At 46.6% G+C, this 18098-nt stretch overlaps 1 protein-coding gene across 1 annotated transcript in view; it reads left to right on the top strand.

Annotated features, from left to right (window-relative positions):
- Positions 1-16887, top strand: part of LOC135539180 (voltage-dependent P/Q-type calcium channel subunit alpha-1A-like) — a 69341-nt gene extending 52454 nt beyond the window's left edge. The window contains exons 2-3 of the mRNA XM_064965013.1: positions 16047-16152; positions 16864-16887. Of these exons, the coding sequence (XP_064821085.1) occupies positions 16047-16152; positions 16864-16887 (130 nt within the window). The remainder of the gene's footprint in view (positions 1-16046; positions 16153-16863) is intronic.
- Positions 16888-18098: the final 1211 nt, after the last annotated feature.

The following is an 18098-nucleotide window of genomic DNA, read 5'->3' as shown; positions in this document are numbered from 1 at the left end:
TGTCGAGGTTGAGGTGTCGAGGTGCCGAGGTTGTGTTTGTCGAGGTTGAGGTGTCAAGGTTGAGGTGTCGAGGTTGTGTTTGTCGGGGTTGAGGTGTAGAGGTTAAGGTGTAGAGGTTGAGGTGTCGAGGTTGTGTTTGTCGAGGTTGAGGTGTCGAGGTGTCGAGGTTGTGTTTGTCGAGGTTGAGATGTAGAGGTTGAGGTGTCGAGGTTGTGTTTGTCGAGATTGAGGTGTCGAGGTTGAGGTGTAGAGGTGTCGAGGTTGTGTTTGTCGAGGTTGAGGTGTAGAGGTTGAGGTGTCGAGGTTGAGTTGTCGAGATTGTGTTTGTCGAGGTTGAGGTGTATTGGTGTCGAGGTTGTGTTTGTCGAGGTTGTGTTTGTCGAGGTTGAGGTGTAGAGGTTGAGGTGTCAAGGTTGTGTTTGTCGAGGTTGAGGTGTCGAGGTTGAGGTGTAGAGGGGATGAGGTTGTGTTTGTCGAGGTTGAGGTGTAGAGGTTGAGGTGTCGAGATTGAGGTGTCGAGGTTGTGTTTGTCAAGGTTGAGGTGTCGAGGTTGAGGTGTAGAGGTGTCAATGTTGTGTTTGTCGAGGTTGATGTGTAGAGGTTGTGTTTGTCGAGGTTGAGGTGGCGAGGTTGTGTTTGTCGAGGTTGAGGTGTCGAGGTTGAGGTGTAGAGGTTGAGGTGTAGAGGTTGAGGTGTCGAGGTTGAGGTGTAGAGGTTGAGGTGTAGAGGTTGTGGTGTTGAGGCTGAAGTGTAGAGGTTGAGGTGTGGAGGTTGAGGTGTAGAGGTTGAGATGTAGAGGTTGAGGAGTAGAGGTTGAGGTGTAGAGGTTGAGGTGTCGAGGTGTAGAGGTTGAGGTGTAGAGGTTGAGGTGTAGAGGTTGAGGTGTAGAGGTTGAGGTGGAGAGGTTGAGGTGTAGAGGTTGAGGTGTAGAGGTTGAGGTGTAGAGGTTGAGGTGTAGAGGTTGAGGTGTAGAGGTTGAGGTGTCGAGGTTGAGGTGTAGAGGTTGAGGTGTAGAGGTTGAGGTGTAGAGGTTGAGGTGTAGAGGTTGAGGTGTAGAGGTTGAGGTGTAGAGGTTGTGCCTTGTGCTTATTTTTATTCTTCTTATTTTATTTCTAAAATACATTTTTCTTCCTGTTTTAGAGAAAAATGTCAAACTCAGGGCACCATTGCGAATGAGATCCTGGTCTCAGTTGTACTACCCTGAATAAATCAAGGTTAATGCCCACAATGTATGGTGGCACAGATTAAGTCCCCAGGGTTCACTAAAAGTGGATGGTGCACCCATGACAAAAAGCTCTTACCTTGGGTTGCGTCAGTGAACCATTGCAATGTGTGTGTGTGTGCGCGGGTGTCTGTGTGTAGAGAGAGCATAGTTTCCCATAATTTACAGTAGAGCAAAAAGAGTTAAAACAGTGAGACAATGTGTGTGTCTGTTAAAGAACAGGCTGCTGTGTGTGTGTGTGTGTGTGTGTGTGTGTGTGTGTGTGTGTGTGTGTGTGTGTGTGTGTGTGTGTGTGTGTGTGTGTGTGTGTGTGTGTGTGTGTGTGTGTGTGTGTGTGTGTGTGTGTGTGTGTGTGTGTGTGTGTGTGTGTAATTGATTTGCTAAAGAGGGCAAGACAAAGAGAGGGCACGAAAAAGGGAGAAAGAAGCAGAGGGTGTGGATAGAGGAGAAAAGGAGAGCGAGATATTGAAGAACAATGTAGGACGAGAGAAAGGGAGAGATGTTCAGAGAAGGAAAGAGGAGAGGACAGAGACAGTGGAAAGGGAATAGAGAGGGAGAGAGATGTTGAGAATATAGCAATAGAGTGTTTGTGATAAACTAGGTGGGAGGGTGATGTAGCCATTATCATCCCTCTCCCCCTTCAGCTGAGCAAGTAGACTCTTCCAATAATGGAAAGTGATTGGGGCATACCATGTCTACTGTGAAAAGCGGGGTTGACTGGTGACATAATGGTTGTAAAGGGAAGGTTGATGTGCCATAGCTACATAGTGGATGGCTTATTGTTGCAGGTTGTAAGAAAAATAGCATTGTGGATTTGAACAGTATATTTTTAGATGGTTTTAACTTCAATATTTGACTTAATTTCAAATGTTCACATTTTGTGTGTGTGAGTGAGTGAGTGAGTGAGTGAGTGAGTGAGTGAGTGAGTGAGTGAGTGAGTGAGTGTGTGTGTGTGTGTGTGAATGTATGTGTGAGGGTCTATAGGGCTCAGTTGATAACATTGAGGAGCTCACACTGAGATAACACACTAAATGTTGTTGGTCACATACACATGGTTAGCAGATGTTATTGCGAGTGTAGCAAAATGCTTGTGCTTCTAGTTCCGACAGTTCAGCAATATCTAACAAGTAATCTAACAATTCCACAACAACTACCTAATACACACAAATCTAAAGGGGTGAATGAGAATATGTACATATAAACATATGGATGAGGGATGGCCAAGCGGCATAGACAAGATGCAATAGATGGTATAAAATACAGTATATACTTATGTTATGAGTAATGTAAGATATGTAAACATTATTAAAGTGGCATTATTAAAGTGACCAGTGATCCATTTATTACAGGGGCCAGTGATTGGGTCTCAATGTAGGCAACAGCCTCTCTGAGTTACTGATGCCTGTGTAGCAGTCTGATGGCCTTGAGATAGAAGCTGTTAGAGAGAGAGAGAGAGAGGGAGAGAGAGAGAGGGAGAGAGGGAGGGAGAGAGAGAGAGAGGGAGGAGAGAGAGAGAGAGAGGGGGAGAGAGGGAGAGAGGGAGGGAGAGAGAGAGAGAGAGAGAGAGAGAGAGAGAGAGAGAGAGAGAGAGAGAGAGATAAGTAGAGGGAGAAAGAGAGAGAGAGAGAGAGAGAGAGAGAGAGAGAGACTTTTATCTGTCATATATCTATTTATAGTTTGCTGGAGGAGAGGAAGGAAGAATTCATCATTCCTCTACAGAACTACACAGCAGGAGAAGAACAGAAGGAGCAAGATGACCAGGGAAGAAAGAGAGGAAGGATTGAAGAGAGAGGACGATAGGAAAAGAGAGGGAAGAGACAGAGAAAGACAGAGAAATAAGGAGAGATAGTAGATGATAAGAGAAGAGAGGGAGGAGAGCGAAATAGGGAGAGACAGGATGATAAGAGAAGAGAGGGAGGAGAGAGAATGATGGAGAAATAAGGATGATAGTGGATGGTAGAAGAAGAGAGGGAGGAGAGTGAGAATGATGGAGAAATAAGGAAGATAGTGGATGATAGAAGAAGAGAGGGAGGAGAGTGAGATAGGGAGAGAGAGGATGATAGGAGGAGAGAGAGATAAGGAGAGACAGGATGATACGAGAAGAGAGGGAGGAGAGAGAGAATGCTGGAGAAATAAGAAACATAGTGGATGATAGAAGAAGAGAGGGAGGAGAGAGAGAATAATGGAGAAATAAGGAAGGTAGTGGATGATAGAAGAAGAGAGGGAGGCGAGTGAGAACGATAGGAGAAGAGAGGGAGGAGAGAGAGAATGATGGAGAAATAAGGAATATAGTGGATGATAGGGGAAGAGAGAGAGAAAGACGGAGAAATAAGGAAGATAGTGGATGATAGAAGAAGAGAGGGAGGAGAGAGAGAAAGACAGAGAAATAAGGAAGATAGTGGACGATAGAAGAAGAGAGGGAGGAGAGAGAGAGAAAGACAGAGAAATAAGGAAGATAGAGGATGATGAGAGAACTGTTTTTTCCTTCTGGACAGTGAGTGTCTGTCTGTCAGTCTCTCTTTCTCTCCGTCTGTACAATTATTCATTTAATCACTCAATCCTTCAGTGGTGTCGGCAATATTCAAAATCCTCAGCAAGCACACTACGGTGCGGCCTAAATGGCATAGGGCTCTGGTCAAAAGTAGTGCACTATGTAGGGAATAGGGCTCTGGTCAATAGGAGTGCACGATGTAGGGAATAGGGCTCTGGTCAATAGGAGTGCACGATGTAGGGAATAGGGCTCTGGTCAATAGGAGTGCACTATGTAGGGAATAGGGCTCTGGTCAATAGGAGTGCACTATGTAGGGAATAGGGCTCTGGTCAATAGGAGTGCACTATGTAGGGAATAGGGCTCTGGTCAATAGGAGTGCACTATGTAGGGAATAGGGCTCTGGTCAATAGGAGTGCACTATGTATGGAATAGGGCTCTTTGGGACAACTACGAGGACCCTATGAAATGGTTTGTTTGCTTTCTGGTCAATAGAGTGTCTGTGTGCAATAGGTGTCTGGTCAATAGGAGTGCACTATGTGTAAATTATTGCCTTTAATCACGCACCCTTCAGTGGTGTGTAGAAATGGTTTGTTTGATTTCCCTGCATTTGTGTTGCTGTTGGCGTGTGCGTGTGCCGTGTGTGTGTGTGTGTGTGTGTGTGTGTGCGTGTGCGTGTGCGTGTGTGTGTGTGTGTGTGCCTATCAAGGAACACTTGCTGAGTCCAGTACTACACAGTTTCATTTATTTGATAAAGCTTCGTTTGGTTTGATTTAAACTCTCCTTTCCTCATCAGCCGTTTCTCCATAAAGCACCACACTCAGCTCTATGCCAAAGTAGCCTGCTCAGCTGAAAACACTCTCTCACACACACAGGACACACACACACACACTCAACTATGTTGATAATAATACAATCACACAGACCACACAAACGCATGTACACTCACTAACACACACACACACACACACACACACACACACACACACACACCAGGCCAGCCCTACATCAGTTTATAGGGCAGGTAAAGGAATCATTCACCCGTAAAGGGTCATAGTTCCACATGAGGAATTAATAGGGATTCAAGTCAAGGTTCCTTAGAGCTGCACTACATTGCCTGCAACACACACACACACACCTTCTGTAATACATACACCTGGTCCTGTTTGGCTCAACAGAGCATGGCGCTTGCAACACCAGGATTGTTGGTTTGATTTCCGGGGCCACCCATACATAAAATGTACACTACCGGTCAAAGGTTTTAGAACATGATTCCATATGTGTTATTTCATAGGTTTGATGTGTTCACTATTATTCTACAATGTAGAAAATAGTCAAACTAAATAAAAACCTGTGAATGAGTAGGTGTTCTAAAACGTTTGACTGGTAGTGTATGCACACATGACTAAGTCGCTTTGGATGAAAGTGTCTGCTAAATGGCACATTATTATTGTTATATTAAAGGGGGGGGGGGACTTCTACCCCCTCTAAAAGATTGCTATCTTAATTAATGTTATGTCAATAAACACAAAACCACAATGGACCAACCACCCACATGGACACACATCTGTGATGCTGTCTCGAGCGGTTTGATGCTGTCTGGAGCGGTCTGATGCTGTCTGGAGCGGTTTGATGCTGTCTGGAGCGGTGTGATGCTGTCTGATGCTGTCTGGAGCGGTTTGATGCTGTCTGGACGGTCTGATGCTGTCTGGAGCGGTTTGATGCTGTCTGGACCTAGTGTGATGCTGTCTGGAGCGGTTTGATGCTGTCTGGATTTGATGCTGTCTGGAAGCGGTTTGATGCTGTCTGGAGCGTGTGATGCTGTCTGGAGCGGTCTGATGCTGTCTGGAGCGGTGTGATGCTGTCTGGAGCGGTGTGATGCTGTCTGGAGCGGTGTGATGCTGTCTGGAGCGGTCTGATGCTGTCTGGAGCGGTGTGATGCTGTCTGGAGCGGTGTGATGCTGTCTGGAGCGGTGTGATGCTGTCTGGAGCGGTGTGATGCTGTCTGGAGCGGTCTGATGCTGTCTGGAGCGGTGTGATGCTGTCTGGAGCGGTGTGATGCTGTCTGGAGCCAGTATGCTACTGGAGCAGTTTGATGCTGTCTGGAGCGGTTGATGCTGTCTGGAGCGGTTTGATGCTGTCTGGAGCGGTCTGATGCTGTCTGGAGCGGTTTGATGCTGTCTGGAGCGGTTTGATGCTGTCTGGAGCGGTGTGATGCTGTCAAGCGGTTTGATGCTGTCTGGAACGGTGTGATGCTGTCTGGAGCGGTGTGAACTGTCTGGAGCGGTTTGATGCTGTCTGGAGCCAATGCTGTCTGGACATGCTATGCTGTCTGGAGCAGTGTGATGCACTGGACATTGATGCTGTCTGGATGTGATGCTGTCTGGAGCGGATGCTGTCTGGAGCGGTTTGATGCTGTCTGGAGCGGTTGATGCTGTCTGGATGCTGTCTGGAGCGGTTTGATGCTGTCTGTCTGAGCCTGTCTGGACTGTCTGGAGCGGTGTGATGCTGTCTGGACTGTCTGGAGCGGTGTGATGCTGTCTGGACTGGTTTGATGCTGTCTGGAGCGGTGTGATGCTGTCTGGAGCGGATGCTGTCTGGACGGTGTGATGCTGTCTGGAGCGGTTTGATGCTGTCTGGAGCGGTCTGATGCTGTCTGGAGCGGTGTGATGCTGTCTGTCTGGAGCGATGCTTGATGCTGTCTGGAGCGGTTGATGCTGTCTGGAGCGGTGTGATGCTGTCTGAGCATGTGTCTGGAGCGGTGTGATGCTGTCTGGAGCGGTGATGCTGTCTGGAGCGGTGTGATGCTGTCTGGAGCGGTCTGATGCTGTCTGGAGCGGTGTGATGAATTCTGGAGCGGTTTGATGCTGTCTGGAGCGTTGATGCTGTCTGAGCGGTTTGATGCTGTCTGGAGCGGTCTGATGCTGTCTGGAGCGGTTTGCTGTCTGGAGCGGTTTGATGCTGTCTGGACCTTCTGTCTGGAGCGGTGTTGATGCTGTCTGGAGCGGTTTGCTGTCTGGATGCTGTCTGAGCATGCTGTCTGTGATGCTGTCTGGAGCGTGTGATGTTTGATGTTGCTGTCTGGAGCGGTTTACATAAAATGATGCTGTCTGGTCAAAGATGCTTTAGAACATGATTCCATCTGATGTGTCTGGAGCGGTTTGATGCTGTTCACGGTCTGATGCAAACTGTCTGGAGCGGTTTGATGCTGTCTGAGCGTCTGGGGCGGTGTGATGATGCTGTCTGGAAACGGTTGATGTGTCTGATGCTGTGTGCTGGAGCTTTGATGCTGTCTGGAGCGGTGTGAGTGTCTGTCTGGAGCGTTTGATGCACATTATGGATTGTGATGCTGTCTGGAGGGCTGGGAGCGGTTTGATGCCTGGAGCGGTCTAAAAGATGCTATCTGGATTAATGATATGTCAATAAACACAAAACCTGTCAATGGACCAACCATGCTGTCTGGACACACATCTGTGATGCTGTCTGGAGCGGTGTGATGCTGTCTGGAGCGGTTTGATGCTGTCTGGAGCGGTTTGATGCTGTCTGGAGCGGTTTGATGCTGTCTGGAGCGGTCTGATGCTGTCTGGAGCGGTTTGATGCTGTCTGGAGCGGTGTGATGCTGTCTGGAGCGGTCTGATGCTGTCTGGAGCGGTCTGATGCTGTCTGGAGCGGTTTGATGCTGTCTGGAGCGGTTTGATGCTGTCTGGATGTGATGCTGTCTGGAGCGGTGTGATGCTGTCTGGAGCGGTGTGATGCTGTCTGGAGCGGTTTGATGCTGTCTGGAGCGGTTTGATGCTGTCTGGAGCGGTGTGATGCTGTCTGGAGCGGTTTGATGCTGTCTGGAGCGGTGTGATGCTGTCTGGAGCGGTGTGATGCTGTCTGGAGCGGTGTGATGCTGTCTGGAGCGGTGATGCTGTCTGGAGCTGTCTGGAGCGGTGTGATGCTGTGGAGCGGTGATGCTGTCTGGAGCGGTGTGATGCTGTCTGGAGCGGTTTGATGCTGTCTGGAGCGGTTTGATGCTGTCTGGAGCGGTGTGATGCTGTCTGGAGCGGTGTGATGCTGTCTGGAGCGGTCTGATGCTGTCTGGAGCGGTTTGATGCTGTCTGGAGCGGTTTGATGCTGTCTGGAGCGGTGTGATGCTGTCTGGAGCGGTTTGATGCTGTCTGGATGTGATGCTGTCTGGAGCGGTGTGATGCTGTCTGGAGCGGTGTGATGCTGTCTGGAGCGGTGTGATGCTGTCTGGATGCTGTCTGGAGCGGTGTGATGCTGTCTGGAGCGGTGTGATGCTGTCTGGAGCAGTTTGATGCTGTCTGGAGCGGTGTGATGCTGTCTGGAGCGGTGTGATGCTGTCTGGAGCGGTGTGATGCTGTCTGGAGCGGTGTGATGCTGTCTGGAGCGGTGTGATGCTGTCTGGAGCAGTTTGATGCTGTCTGGAGCGGTTTGATGCTGTCTGGAGCGGTGTGATGCTGTCTGGAGCGGTCTGATGCTGTCTGGAGCGGTGTGATGCTGTCTGGAGCGGTCAACCTTACACCTCCCAAACATATCAAGAATGGCACTCACGCGCCCTCTCACTACACACACACACATTACACAGACACACAACATGCAGTATGTTCAGTTGTTCCCCATCAGACTCATGTCTCCTACTGTGTCTACAGGCTGAAAGAAACCCACGGGTGGAAAGGATGGAGTCAGTCTCTCTCTCTCTCTCCGTCTCTCTGTCTCTCTCTCTACTAATAACCTAATAGACTATCTGGCAGAATCAGAAAGGAGAGGTGTGTGTGTGTGTGTGTGTGTGTGTGTGTGTGTGTGTGTGTGTGTGTGTGTGTGTGTGTGTGTGTGTGTGTGTGTGTGTGTGTGTGTGTGTGTGTGTGTGTGTGTGTGTGTGTGTGCACAGCACAGCACAGTTGTAAGCAGTCGAGCGGTAATATGCTGATGCTGGATAATGCCTCGTTCGATGTGTGTGCGTGTGTGTGTGCGTGCGTGCGCGCGTGTGTGTGTGTGTGTGTGTGTGTGCGTATTGTTTGCTTTAACTGTCCTGGAGTGGAAAGGCAAGATAAAGAGAGGAGGATGGAGAGCGGAGACATGGAAGAGGGGGAGGCGGTCGTGGAAAGGTCATAATGACGTGAGAGAGGAGGAGGATAGATAGAGGGGGAGGTAGAGATGGAGAGGGGATGAGAGGAGGAGACGTGCCGGTCAGGGTCAATGGATAACTGGAATTAAAGGTGGACAGGATGTATTAGATAAAGTGTGTGTGTGTGTGTCTGTGTGCATTCTCGTGTATGTGTACACTACAGTCTACATTCTGCTTAGTCAGTAGGTGTGTGTATTTGTGTTTGGTGTGTACCTTTGTCTGTGCCCGTATCATTCTCCTTCTGTGTGTATTTATCTGTGTGTGTGTGTGTGTGTGTGTGTGTGATGCAGCTTCAGACCAGTGTAGTGTCTAGTTGGCAGAGCAGGGCCTGCCCAGAACCATCTGAGGACCAGTCTAATCAGGCAGAGAGGGGAGGAGAGTAGAGGAGAGAGGGGAGGTTAGGTGGAAGGGAAGGGAAGGGAGCTGAGAGAGGGGAGGAGAGCAGAGAAGGAGGGGGAGGAGGGGAGAGGAGAGGTGTGGTGAGGATGAGAGCAGAGAAGGGAGGAGGGAGGAGAGGGAGAGAGGGGAGGAGGGGGAGAGGAGAGAAAGAGGAGGGGATGAGAGGGGTGAGGAGGAGAGAGGGGAGGAGTGGTGAGGAGATGGGAGGGGAGAACAGCAGAGGAGGGGAGAAAAGAGTAGGAGAGAGGTAAGGAGGGGAGAAGAGAGGAAGGTCTGGTCTCTGGCAGGTCTCTGGTCTCTCTCCTCTCTCTCGTTCTCACCCTTTCTGGCACCATGACACCATCTTTGCTGACGTACTCTACACTGCTGCCCACTGCCCAATACACGTCTGGCTTTGACTGGTCTCTCTCTACTCTCTCTCTCCTCTCTCTCTCTCTCTCTCTCTCTCTCTGGCTCTCTCTCACCATGTCTTAGTATTCTAACACTGCTGATGCACCTTGCCTTATACTGCTGCAGAGAACACTCTACTGTCTCTCCCTCTCATCTCTCTATTTATTTTTTGTGTGAATTTTTCTTCTGGAATATTTTGATTATTTATTACATAATATTATTGTATAATAAGGTATACCACCTTATTGCATCCCAACAATGGGATTTACACAGGCTTTTAGGGAACTCATACATTTCTGTAGGCCTAATTGAAGCTACAAAATGTAAGTGTTCGACCTTAACATGTGATAACTGTACAACAGAACAGATGAGCAGGAATGACATCTCACGGATGGATAAATCACAACTCTCTCAAACCACGCCCCTACTAAACTAAGCCTCGAGACTTCTGATCTGACCCACTTGGTCATTTCTCAATAACCAAGCAATGATCCAGCATCAACAACCCAACCATGCTTTTTTTAAAGAAAGCAACCCAATTAAGTGACCCAACGCCTGCAACCCAGCAGGGTTGGGTCAGCCAAACAACCCAGCAAGGTTGGGTCAGCCAAACAACCCAGCAGGGTTGGGTCAGCCAAACAACCCAGCAGGGTTGGGTCAGCCAAACAACCCAGCAGTTGAGTCAGCCAAACAACCTAGCAGGGTTGGGTCAGCCAAACAACCCAGCAGGGTTGGGTCAGCCAAAGAAACCTAGCAATGTTGAGTCAGCCAAACAACCCAGAAAGATTGGGTCAGCCAAACAACCCAGAAGGATTGGGTCAGCCAAACAACCCAGCAGTTGAGTCAGCCAAACAACCCAGCAGGGTTGAGTCAGCCAAACAACCCAGTAGGGTTGGGTCAGCCAAACAACCCAGCAGGGTTGGGTCAGCCAAACAACCCAGCAGGGTTGAGTCAGCCAAACAACCCAGCAGGGTTGGGTCAGCCAAACAACCCAGCAGGGTTGGGTCAGCCAAACAACCCAGCAGTTGAGTCAGCCAAACAACCTAGCAGGGTTGGGTCAGCCAAACAACCCAGCAGGGTTGGGTCAGCCAAAGAAACCTAGCAATGTTGAGTCAGCCAAACAACCCAGAAATATTGGGTCAGCCAAACAACCCAGAAGGATTGGGTCAGCCAAACAACCTAGCAGGGTTGGGTCAGCCAAACAACCCAGCAGGGTTGGGTCAGCCAAAGAAACCTAGCAATGTTGAGTCAGCCAAACAACCCAGCAATGTTGAGTCAGCCAAACAACCCAGAAATATTGGGTCAGCCAAACAACCCAGCAGGATTGGGTCAGCCAAACAACCCAGCAGTTGAGTCAGCCAAACAACCCAGCAGGGTTGAGTCAGCCAAACAACCCAGCAGGGTTGGGTCAGCCAAACAACCCAGCAGGGTTGGGTCAGCCAAACAACCCAGCAGTTGAGTCAGCCAAACAACCCAGCAGGGTTGAGTCAGCCAAACAACTCAGCAGGGTTGTCAGCCAAACAACCCAGCAGGGTTGGGTCAGCCAAACAACCCAGCAGGGTTGGGTCAGCCAAACAATCCAGCATTTTTTTAGAGTGTAAGAGAAAGGGGAAGTGGGGTTGGGAGAGGGGGATGAACTGGGGTCAGATATAGGGTGAGAAAATGGGAAGAGAGAAGACGGTGAGATGGAAGGAGAGGGGTCAGACATAGGACAACACAGAGAGAGAGAATGCTCAGCGATGTGGAACTGTCACAACTGAATTATTTAGTCGCCATGCAGCCACCGTTCTGTTACTAGACTCTGATGCAATGCAGTCATATAACCTACTTAATGGCTACGTAAAGCCTACATAGTGCTTTATTGTGTTTCACTTTGATCACATCAGAGAAGTTACTCACTGTTATCAAAGACTGGGGGAATTATAGATTTTCCTCTTAAATCTGTGTGTGTGTGTGTGTGTGTGTGTGTGTGTGTGTGTGTGTGTGTGTGTGTGTGTGTGTGTGTGTGTGTGTGTGTGTGTGTGTGTGTGTGTGTGTGTGTGTGTGTGTGTGTGTGTGTGTGTGTGTGTGTGTGTGTGTGTGTAAAATAAAATAATAGCATCATTGATGTTTAAACTGTGTAAAAGCATATTGATGTTTAAACTGTAGCAGCTATTGATGTTTAAACTGTAGCAGCTATTGATGTTTAAACTGTAGCAGCTATTGATGTTTAAACTGTAGCAGCTATTGATGTTTAAACTGTAGCAGCTATTGATGTTTAAACTGTAGCAGCTATTGATGTTTAAACTGTAGCAGCTATTGATGTTTAAACTGTAGCAGCTGTTGATGTTTAAACTGTAGCAGCTATTGATGTTTAAACTTTCAGCACTACAGTATTTTCTTCCATAGTGCTGAAATCCTCCTTTCTATAAACAGTAGTACAACAGTGAGCCAGCAGCACCACCCTGCATTCCAGGAATGAAGCTAAGCAGGGTTGGTCCTGGTCGGTTCCTGGAAGCGAGACCAGATGCTCCTGGAAGTGGTGTTGGAGGGCCAGTAAGAGGAACTCATTCCTCTGGTCAACAACAACAGGGCAGTGACTGGGGACATGACCCTGTGTATGGTGGTGTCTTTCAGATGGGATGTTAAACAGGTGTTCTGACACTCTGTGGTCACTAAAACTCATGGCACTTATAGTCCAGGCTAAATTCTCATACCATCATGGTCACCTAATCATCCCCAGCTTCCAATTGGCTCATTTGTCCCCCCTCTTCTCCCCTGTAACTATTCCCCAGGTTGTTGCTGGAAATGAGAATGTGTTGTCAGTCAACTGACCTGGTAAAATAAGAGTCTGGGTACTGGAGTGTTGCTCCTAGCCAGTGTTTAGTCTGAGTCTTCACTCCCATGCTAGTCTGTCTCTTCATGTTACATCAGCTGTTACAACACACACACAGACTCAGACCGCATCACCCTCTCAACCATCCCCGGCCATGGTGTCAATGTCAGACTGGCATCTGGTGAACACACACATACACACACGGACATAAACACACAATTGAACAGATCCCGTTCAATGACATGGACACTCACAGACATACACACACGGACATAAACACACAGATCCCGTTCAATTACATGGACACTCACAGACATACACACACGGACAGACGGGATGCAAGTTTGCACACAGATGCAAACACAAACAAATACTGACAAGTGTGCATGTACACGCAAAAACACACACACTAACAGGATAATGAGTCTCCAATTAGGAGCAGTGCTGATCTGTCCAGACCCATCCAGTCATACCAGCCCCTTAAGCCAGCATTACTCAGGCCTGAGTTCACACACTGGTCCAGAGTTCAGTAAGGCCAGCATTACTCAGGCCTGGTCACACACTCCAGAGTTCAGTAAGACCAGCATTACTCAGGCCTGGTCACACACTCCAGAGTTCAGTAAGACCAGCATTACTCAGGCCTGGTCACACACTCCAGAGTTCAGTAAGACCAGCATTACTCAGGCCTGGTCACACACTCCAGAGTTCAGTAAGACCAGCATTACTCAGGCCTGGTCACACACTCCAGAGTTCAGTAAGACCAGCATTACTCAGGCCTGGTCACACACTCCAGAGTTCAGTAAGACCAGCATTACTCAGGCCTGGTCACACACTCCAGAGTTCAGTAAGGCCAGTAAGCATTACTCAGGCCTGGTCACACACTCCAGAGTTCAGTAAGGCCAGCATTACTCAGGCCTGGTCACACACTCCAGAGTTCAGTAAGGCCAGCATGGTCACACACTCAGAGTTCAATAAGGCCAGCATTACTCAGGCCTGGTCACACACTCCAGAGTTCTTCCATTTGTATGATGTTATGAATTTGTAAGTGCTTCAGATCCTATTTCAGTAGAATAGAGGTTTGATATTATCCTTCTTTGTTATGTATGTTTGTTTTCGGTTCAGTACCTTTGTGTGTGTTTGTATTATGAAATACTGTATATGTCAGATATATATGTGTGTTTGTATGCTATTCCAGTATTCCTACTGGCCTTAATGCTTGTATTATTAGATATGTGTGTTTGTATGCTTTTCCAGTTGTCCTACTGGCCTTAATGCTTGTATTATTAGATATGTGTGTTTGTATGCTTTTCCAGTATTCCTACTGGCCTTAATGCTTGTATTATTAGATACATGCATATGATTTTGCTGTTCTCCCCTGTTACTGGTCTTGAAGTTGAGCTGACAGCCGTTTCGCACCGTTTTGCTATGGCTTTAGTCATCAATCTAGCAAGAGGGCCATATTTTATGAATGTAGTAGTGCCCCCCCACCCACCTTTGGCTTTCACCTGGAAGTGTTTAATAATGGCTGAGAAGAAAACACTTTTGACCCAGATGATCGAGTACACTACAAGTATAATGAAACATATTGAAAGATGATGATAAATGAAATGACATGATGTGGTGCAGCGGTCTAAGGCTGGAGACGTCACTACAGACCCGGGTTCTATTCCAGGCTGTGTTACAGTCGGCCGTGACCGGGAGACCCATGAGGCGCGCACAATTGGCCCAGTGTCGTCAGGGTTAAAGGGAGGGTTTAGCCGCTATAGTTGTTTTAAGTACATTTTTCCAACAATTGTTTACAGACAGATTATTTCACTTATAATTCACTGTATCGCAATTCCAGTGGGTCAGAAGTTTACATACGCTAAGTTGACTGTGCCTTTAAATAGCTTTGAAAATTCCAGAAAATGATATAATTGCTTTAGAAGCTTCTGATAGTCTAATTGACATAATTTGAGTCAATTGGTGGTGTACATGTGGATGTATTTCAAGGCCAACCTTCAAACTCAGTGCCTCTTTGGTTGACATCATGGGAAAATCTAAAGAAATCAGCCAAGAGCAATTTCCAAACGCCTGAAGGTACCACGTTCATCTGTACAAAAAACAGTACGCAAGTATAAACACCATGGGACCACGCAGCCGTCATACTGCTCAGGAAGGAGGCGCATTATGTCTCCTAGAGATGAACATATTGTGGTGCGAAAAGTGCAAATCAATCCCAGAACAACAGCAAACAGGTACAAAAGTATCTATATCCACAGTAAAACGAGTCCTATATCGACATAACCTGAAAGTCCGCTCAGCAAGGAAGAAGCCACTGCTCCAAAACCGCTATAAAAAAGCCAAACTACGGTTTGCAACTGCACATGGGGACGAAGATCGTACTTTTTGGAGAAATATCCTCTGGTCTGATGAAACAAAAATAGAGCTGTTTGGCCATAATAACCATCGTTATGTTTGGAGGAAAAGGGGGAGGCTTGCAAGCCAAGAACACCATCCCAACTGTGAAGCACGGGGTGGCAGCATCATGTTGTGGGGGTGCTTTGCTGCAAGAGGACTGGTGCACATCACAAAATAGATGGCATCGTGAGGTAAGAAAATTATGTGGATATATTAAAGCAACATCTCAAGACATCAGCCAGGAAGTTAAAGCTTGGTCGCAAATGGGTCTTCCAAATGGACAATGAACCCAAGCATACTTCCAAAGTTGTGGCAAAATGGCTTAAGGACAACAATGTCAAGGTATTGGAGTGGCCATCACAAAGCCCTGACCTCAATCCTATAGAAAATGTTTGGGCAGAACTGAAAAGGCGTAAGCAAGGAGGCCTACAAACCTGACTCAGTTACACCAGCTCTGTCAGGAGGAATGGGCCAAAATTCACCCAGCTTATTGGGAAGCTTGTGGACTACCTGAAATTTTGACCCAAGTTAAACAATTTAAAGGCAATGTTACACCAATTGAGTGTATGTAAACTCTGACACACTGGAGGATGAAAAAATAAAAGGAAATAAATAATTCTCTCTACCATTATTCTGACATTTCAATTCTTAAAATAGTCCTAACTGACCTAAGACAGGATTAAATGTCAGGAATTGGAATAACTGATTTTAAATGTATTGTGGAAACGACTTCAACTGTATCTACAAATGATGATATGATAAATGAAATGACATTTGAATGAATAAGCCTTATATGTTATAATATAGTATAGTATATAGTTATAGTCTGTTTTAAACAGCTACCCAAAATATTTCAATTACAAAACATTCTGACATTAGAAGTCAAAATCTATCAAATGCAAGAGAAGGAGAAGGCCTATGATATTGTCATGAGAATATGCAATATGTCTGCCTCTGATGGAAAATGCACACAAATATACGTTTATTCTGAAGACGTTTACATGGTCCGAGGAAGGTCTGGATTGCTGTCTTCTGACTTATTGAATCAATCAAATAAGTCATGGAAACATATACATATGTTTTTAAGTCATTCTCATGCCAGATTTTGGGGACTGTCAGTTTAAGATGATTGATGGTTGTATTAATAGATAGATGTGTATACATTGTCCCATGTTACTGGCCTTAACTCCAGCCTTACTCCTTTTGAATGGATGATTTTGGCAACCATCATAGCTAACTGTATCGTCCTGGCTCTGGAACAGCATTTACCTGAGAATGACAAAACTCCTCTTTCTGAGAGACTGGTGAGTACAACACACACACACACACACACACACACACACACACACACACAACAAAGGTGTACACTGCTTTTTTCCCAAAATGCAATATTCTAAACCTCTCTTTATTCCATCTCTGTTTTTAGAAGTCTTCTCTCCAGATTTGGGGACCCTGTCTAAGTCCCTCCCTCCCTCCCTCTGTCCCTCTCCCTCCCTCCTCCCTCCCATGTTACTCCCTCCTCCCTCCCTCCCTCCTCCCTTTGAATGGATGATTTTGGCTCTGTCTGTCTGTCTAACCTGTCTGTCCCCTGGCTCTGGAACCCTTTTCCATTAGAGGATGACAGAGCCCTCTTCATGAGACCACTTCTGTTTTGAGTACAACACACACATAAAGATTCTGGCTCTGGGCACACACACCTCCATACACACACACCTACACACAACAAAGGTGGAACGCAATGGACTTTTTTCCCCAGTAGTGCTCACTGGGTAGTACATTATTATTTGCATCTTATCTCTCTGTAACACTTTCTCATCCCATACTCTGTCTCTCTCCCCCTGTCTGTCCCTCCCTCCCTCCCTCCCTACATCCTCCTCCTCCCTCCCTCCACCCACTCCCTCCCTCCCTCCCTCCCTCCCTCCATACCTCCATCAGGTCCCTCCCTACCATCCCTCTGTCTCTCATACCCCTCTCATCAGGTATCTCCCCCTACTGTCTACATACCATTCTCTCAGGATGATACAGAGCCCTACTTCTAGCCATCTTCTGTTTTACAGTCAGGTATAAAGATTCTGGCTCTGTCTTTCCCTCCATAAGGGCTCTACCTGAGAATGTATCATAACGCTATGGACTTTGTAGTAGTGCTCATAAGGTAAGTACATTATTGTTGCATCGTATACCGTAACTACTGTCTACATACCATACATCAGGTATCATACCGCAACTACTGTCTACATACCCATACATCAGGTATCATACCATAACTACTGTCTACATACCATACATCAGGTATCATACCATAACTACTGTCTACATACCATGCATCAGGTATCATACCATAACTACTGTCTACATACCATGCATCAGGTATCATACCATAACTACTGTCTACATACCATACATCAGGTATTATACCATAACTACTGTCTACATACCATACATCATTATCATACCATAACTACTGTCTACATACCATACATCAGGTATCATACCATAACTACTGTCTACATACCATACATCAGGTATCATACGCAACTACTGTCTACATACCATACATCAGGTATCATACCATAACTACTGTCTACATACCATACATCAGGTATCATACCATAACTACTGTCTACATACCATACATCAGGTATCATACCATAACTACTGTCTACATACCATACATCAGGTATCATACCATAACTACTGTCTACATACCATACATCAGGTATCATACCATAACTACTGTCTACATACTGCATGCATCAGGTATCAGACCATAACTACTGTCTACATACCATACATCAGGGATCAGTCCATAACTACTGTCTACATACCATACATCAGGTATCATACCATAACTACTGTCTACATACCATACATCAGGTATCATACCATAACTACTGTCTACATACCATACATCAGGTATCATACCATAACTACTGTCTACATACCATACATCAGGGATCAGTCCATAACTACTGTCTACATACCATACATCAGGTATCATACCATAACTACTGTCTACATACCATACATCAGGTATCATACCATAACTAATGTCTACATACCATACATCAGGTATCATACCATAACTACTGTCTACATACCATACATCAGGTATCATACCATAACTACTGTCTACATACCATACATCAGGTATCATACCATAACTACTGTCTACATACCATACATCAGGGATCAGACCATAACTACTGTCTACATACCATACATCAGGTATCATACCATAACTACTGTCTGC

Source organism: Oncorhynchus masou, unplaced genomic scaffold (genome assembly GCF_036934945.1).
Source record: "Oncorhynchus masou masou isolate Uvic2021 unplaced genomic scaffold, UVic_Omas_1.1 unplaced_scaffold_1729, whole genome shotgun sequence".
Classification (NCBI taxonomy): Eukaryota; Metazoa; Chordata; class Actinopteri; order Salmoniformes; family Salmonidae; genus Oncorhynchus; species Oncorhynchus masou.
This window is presented reverse-complemented; position numbering and strand designations above follow the sequence as displayed.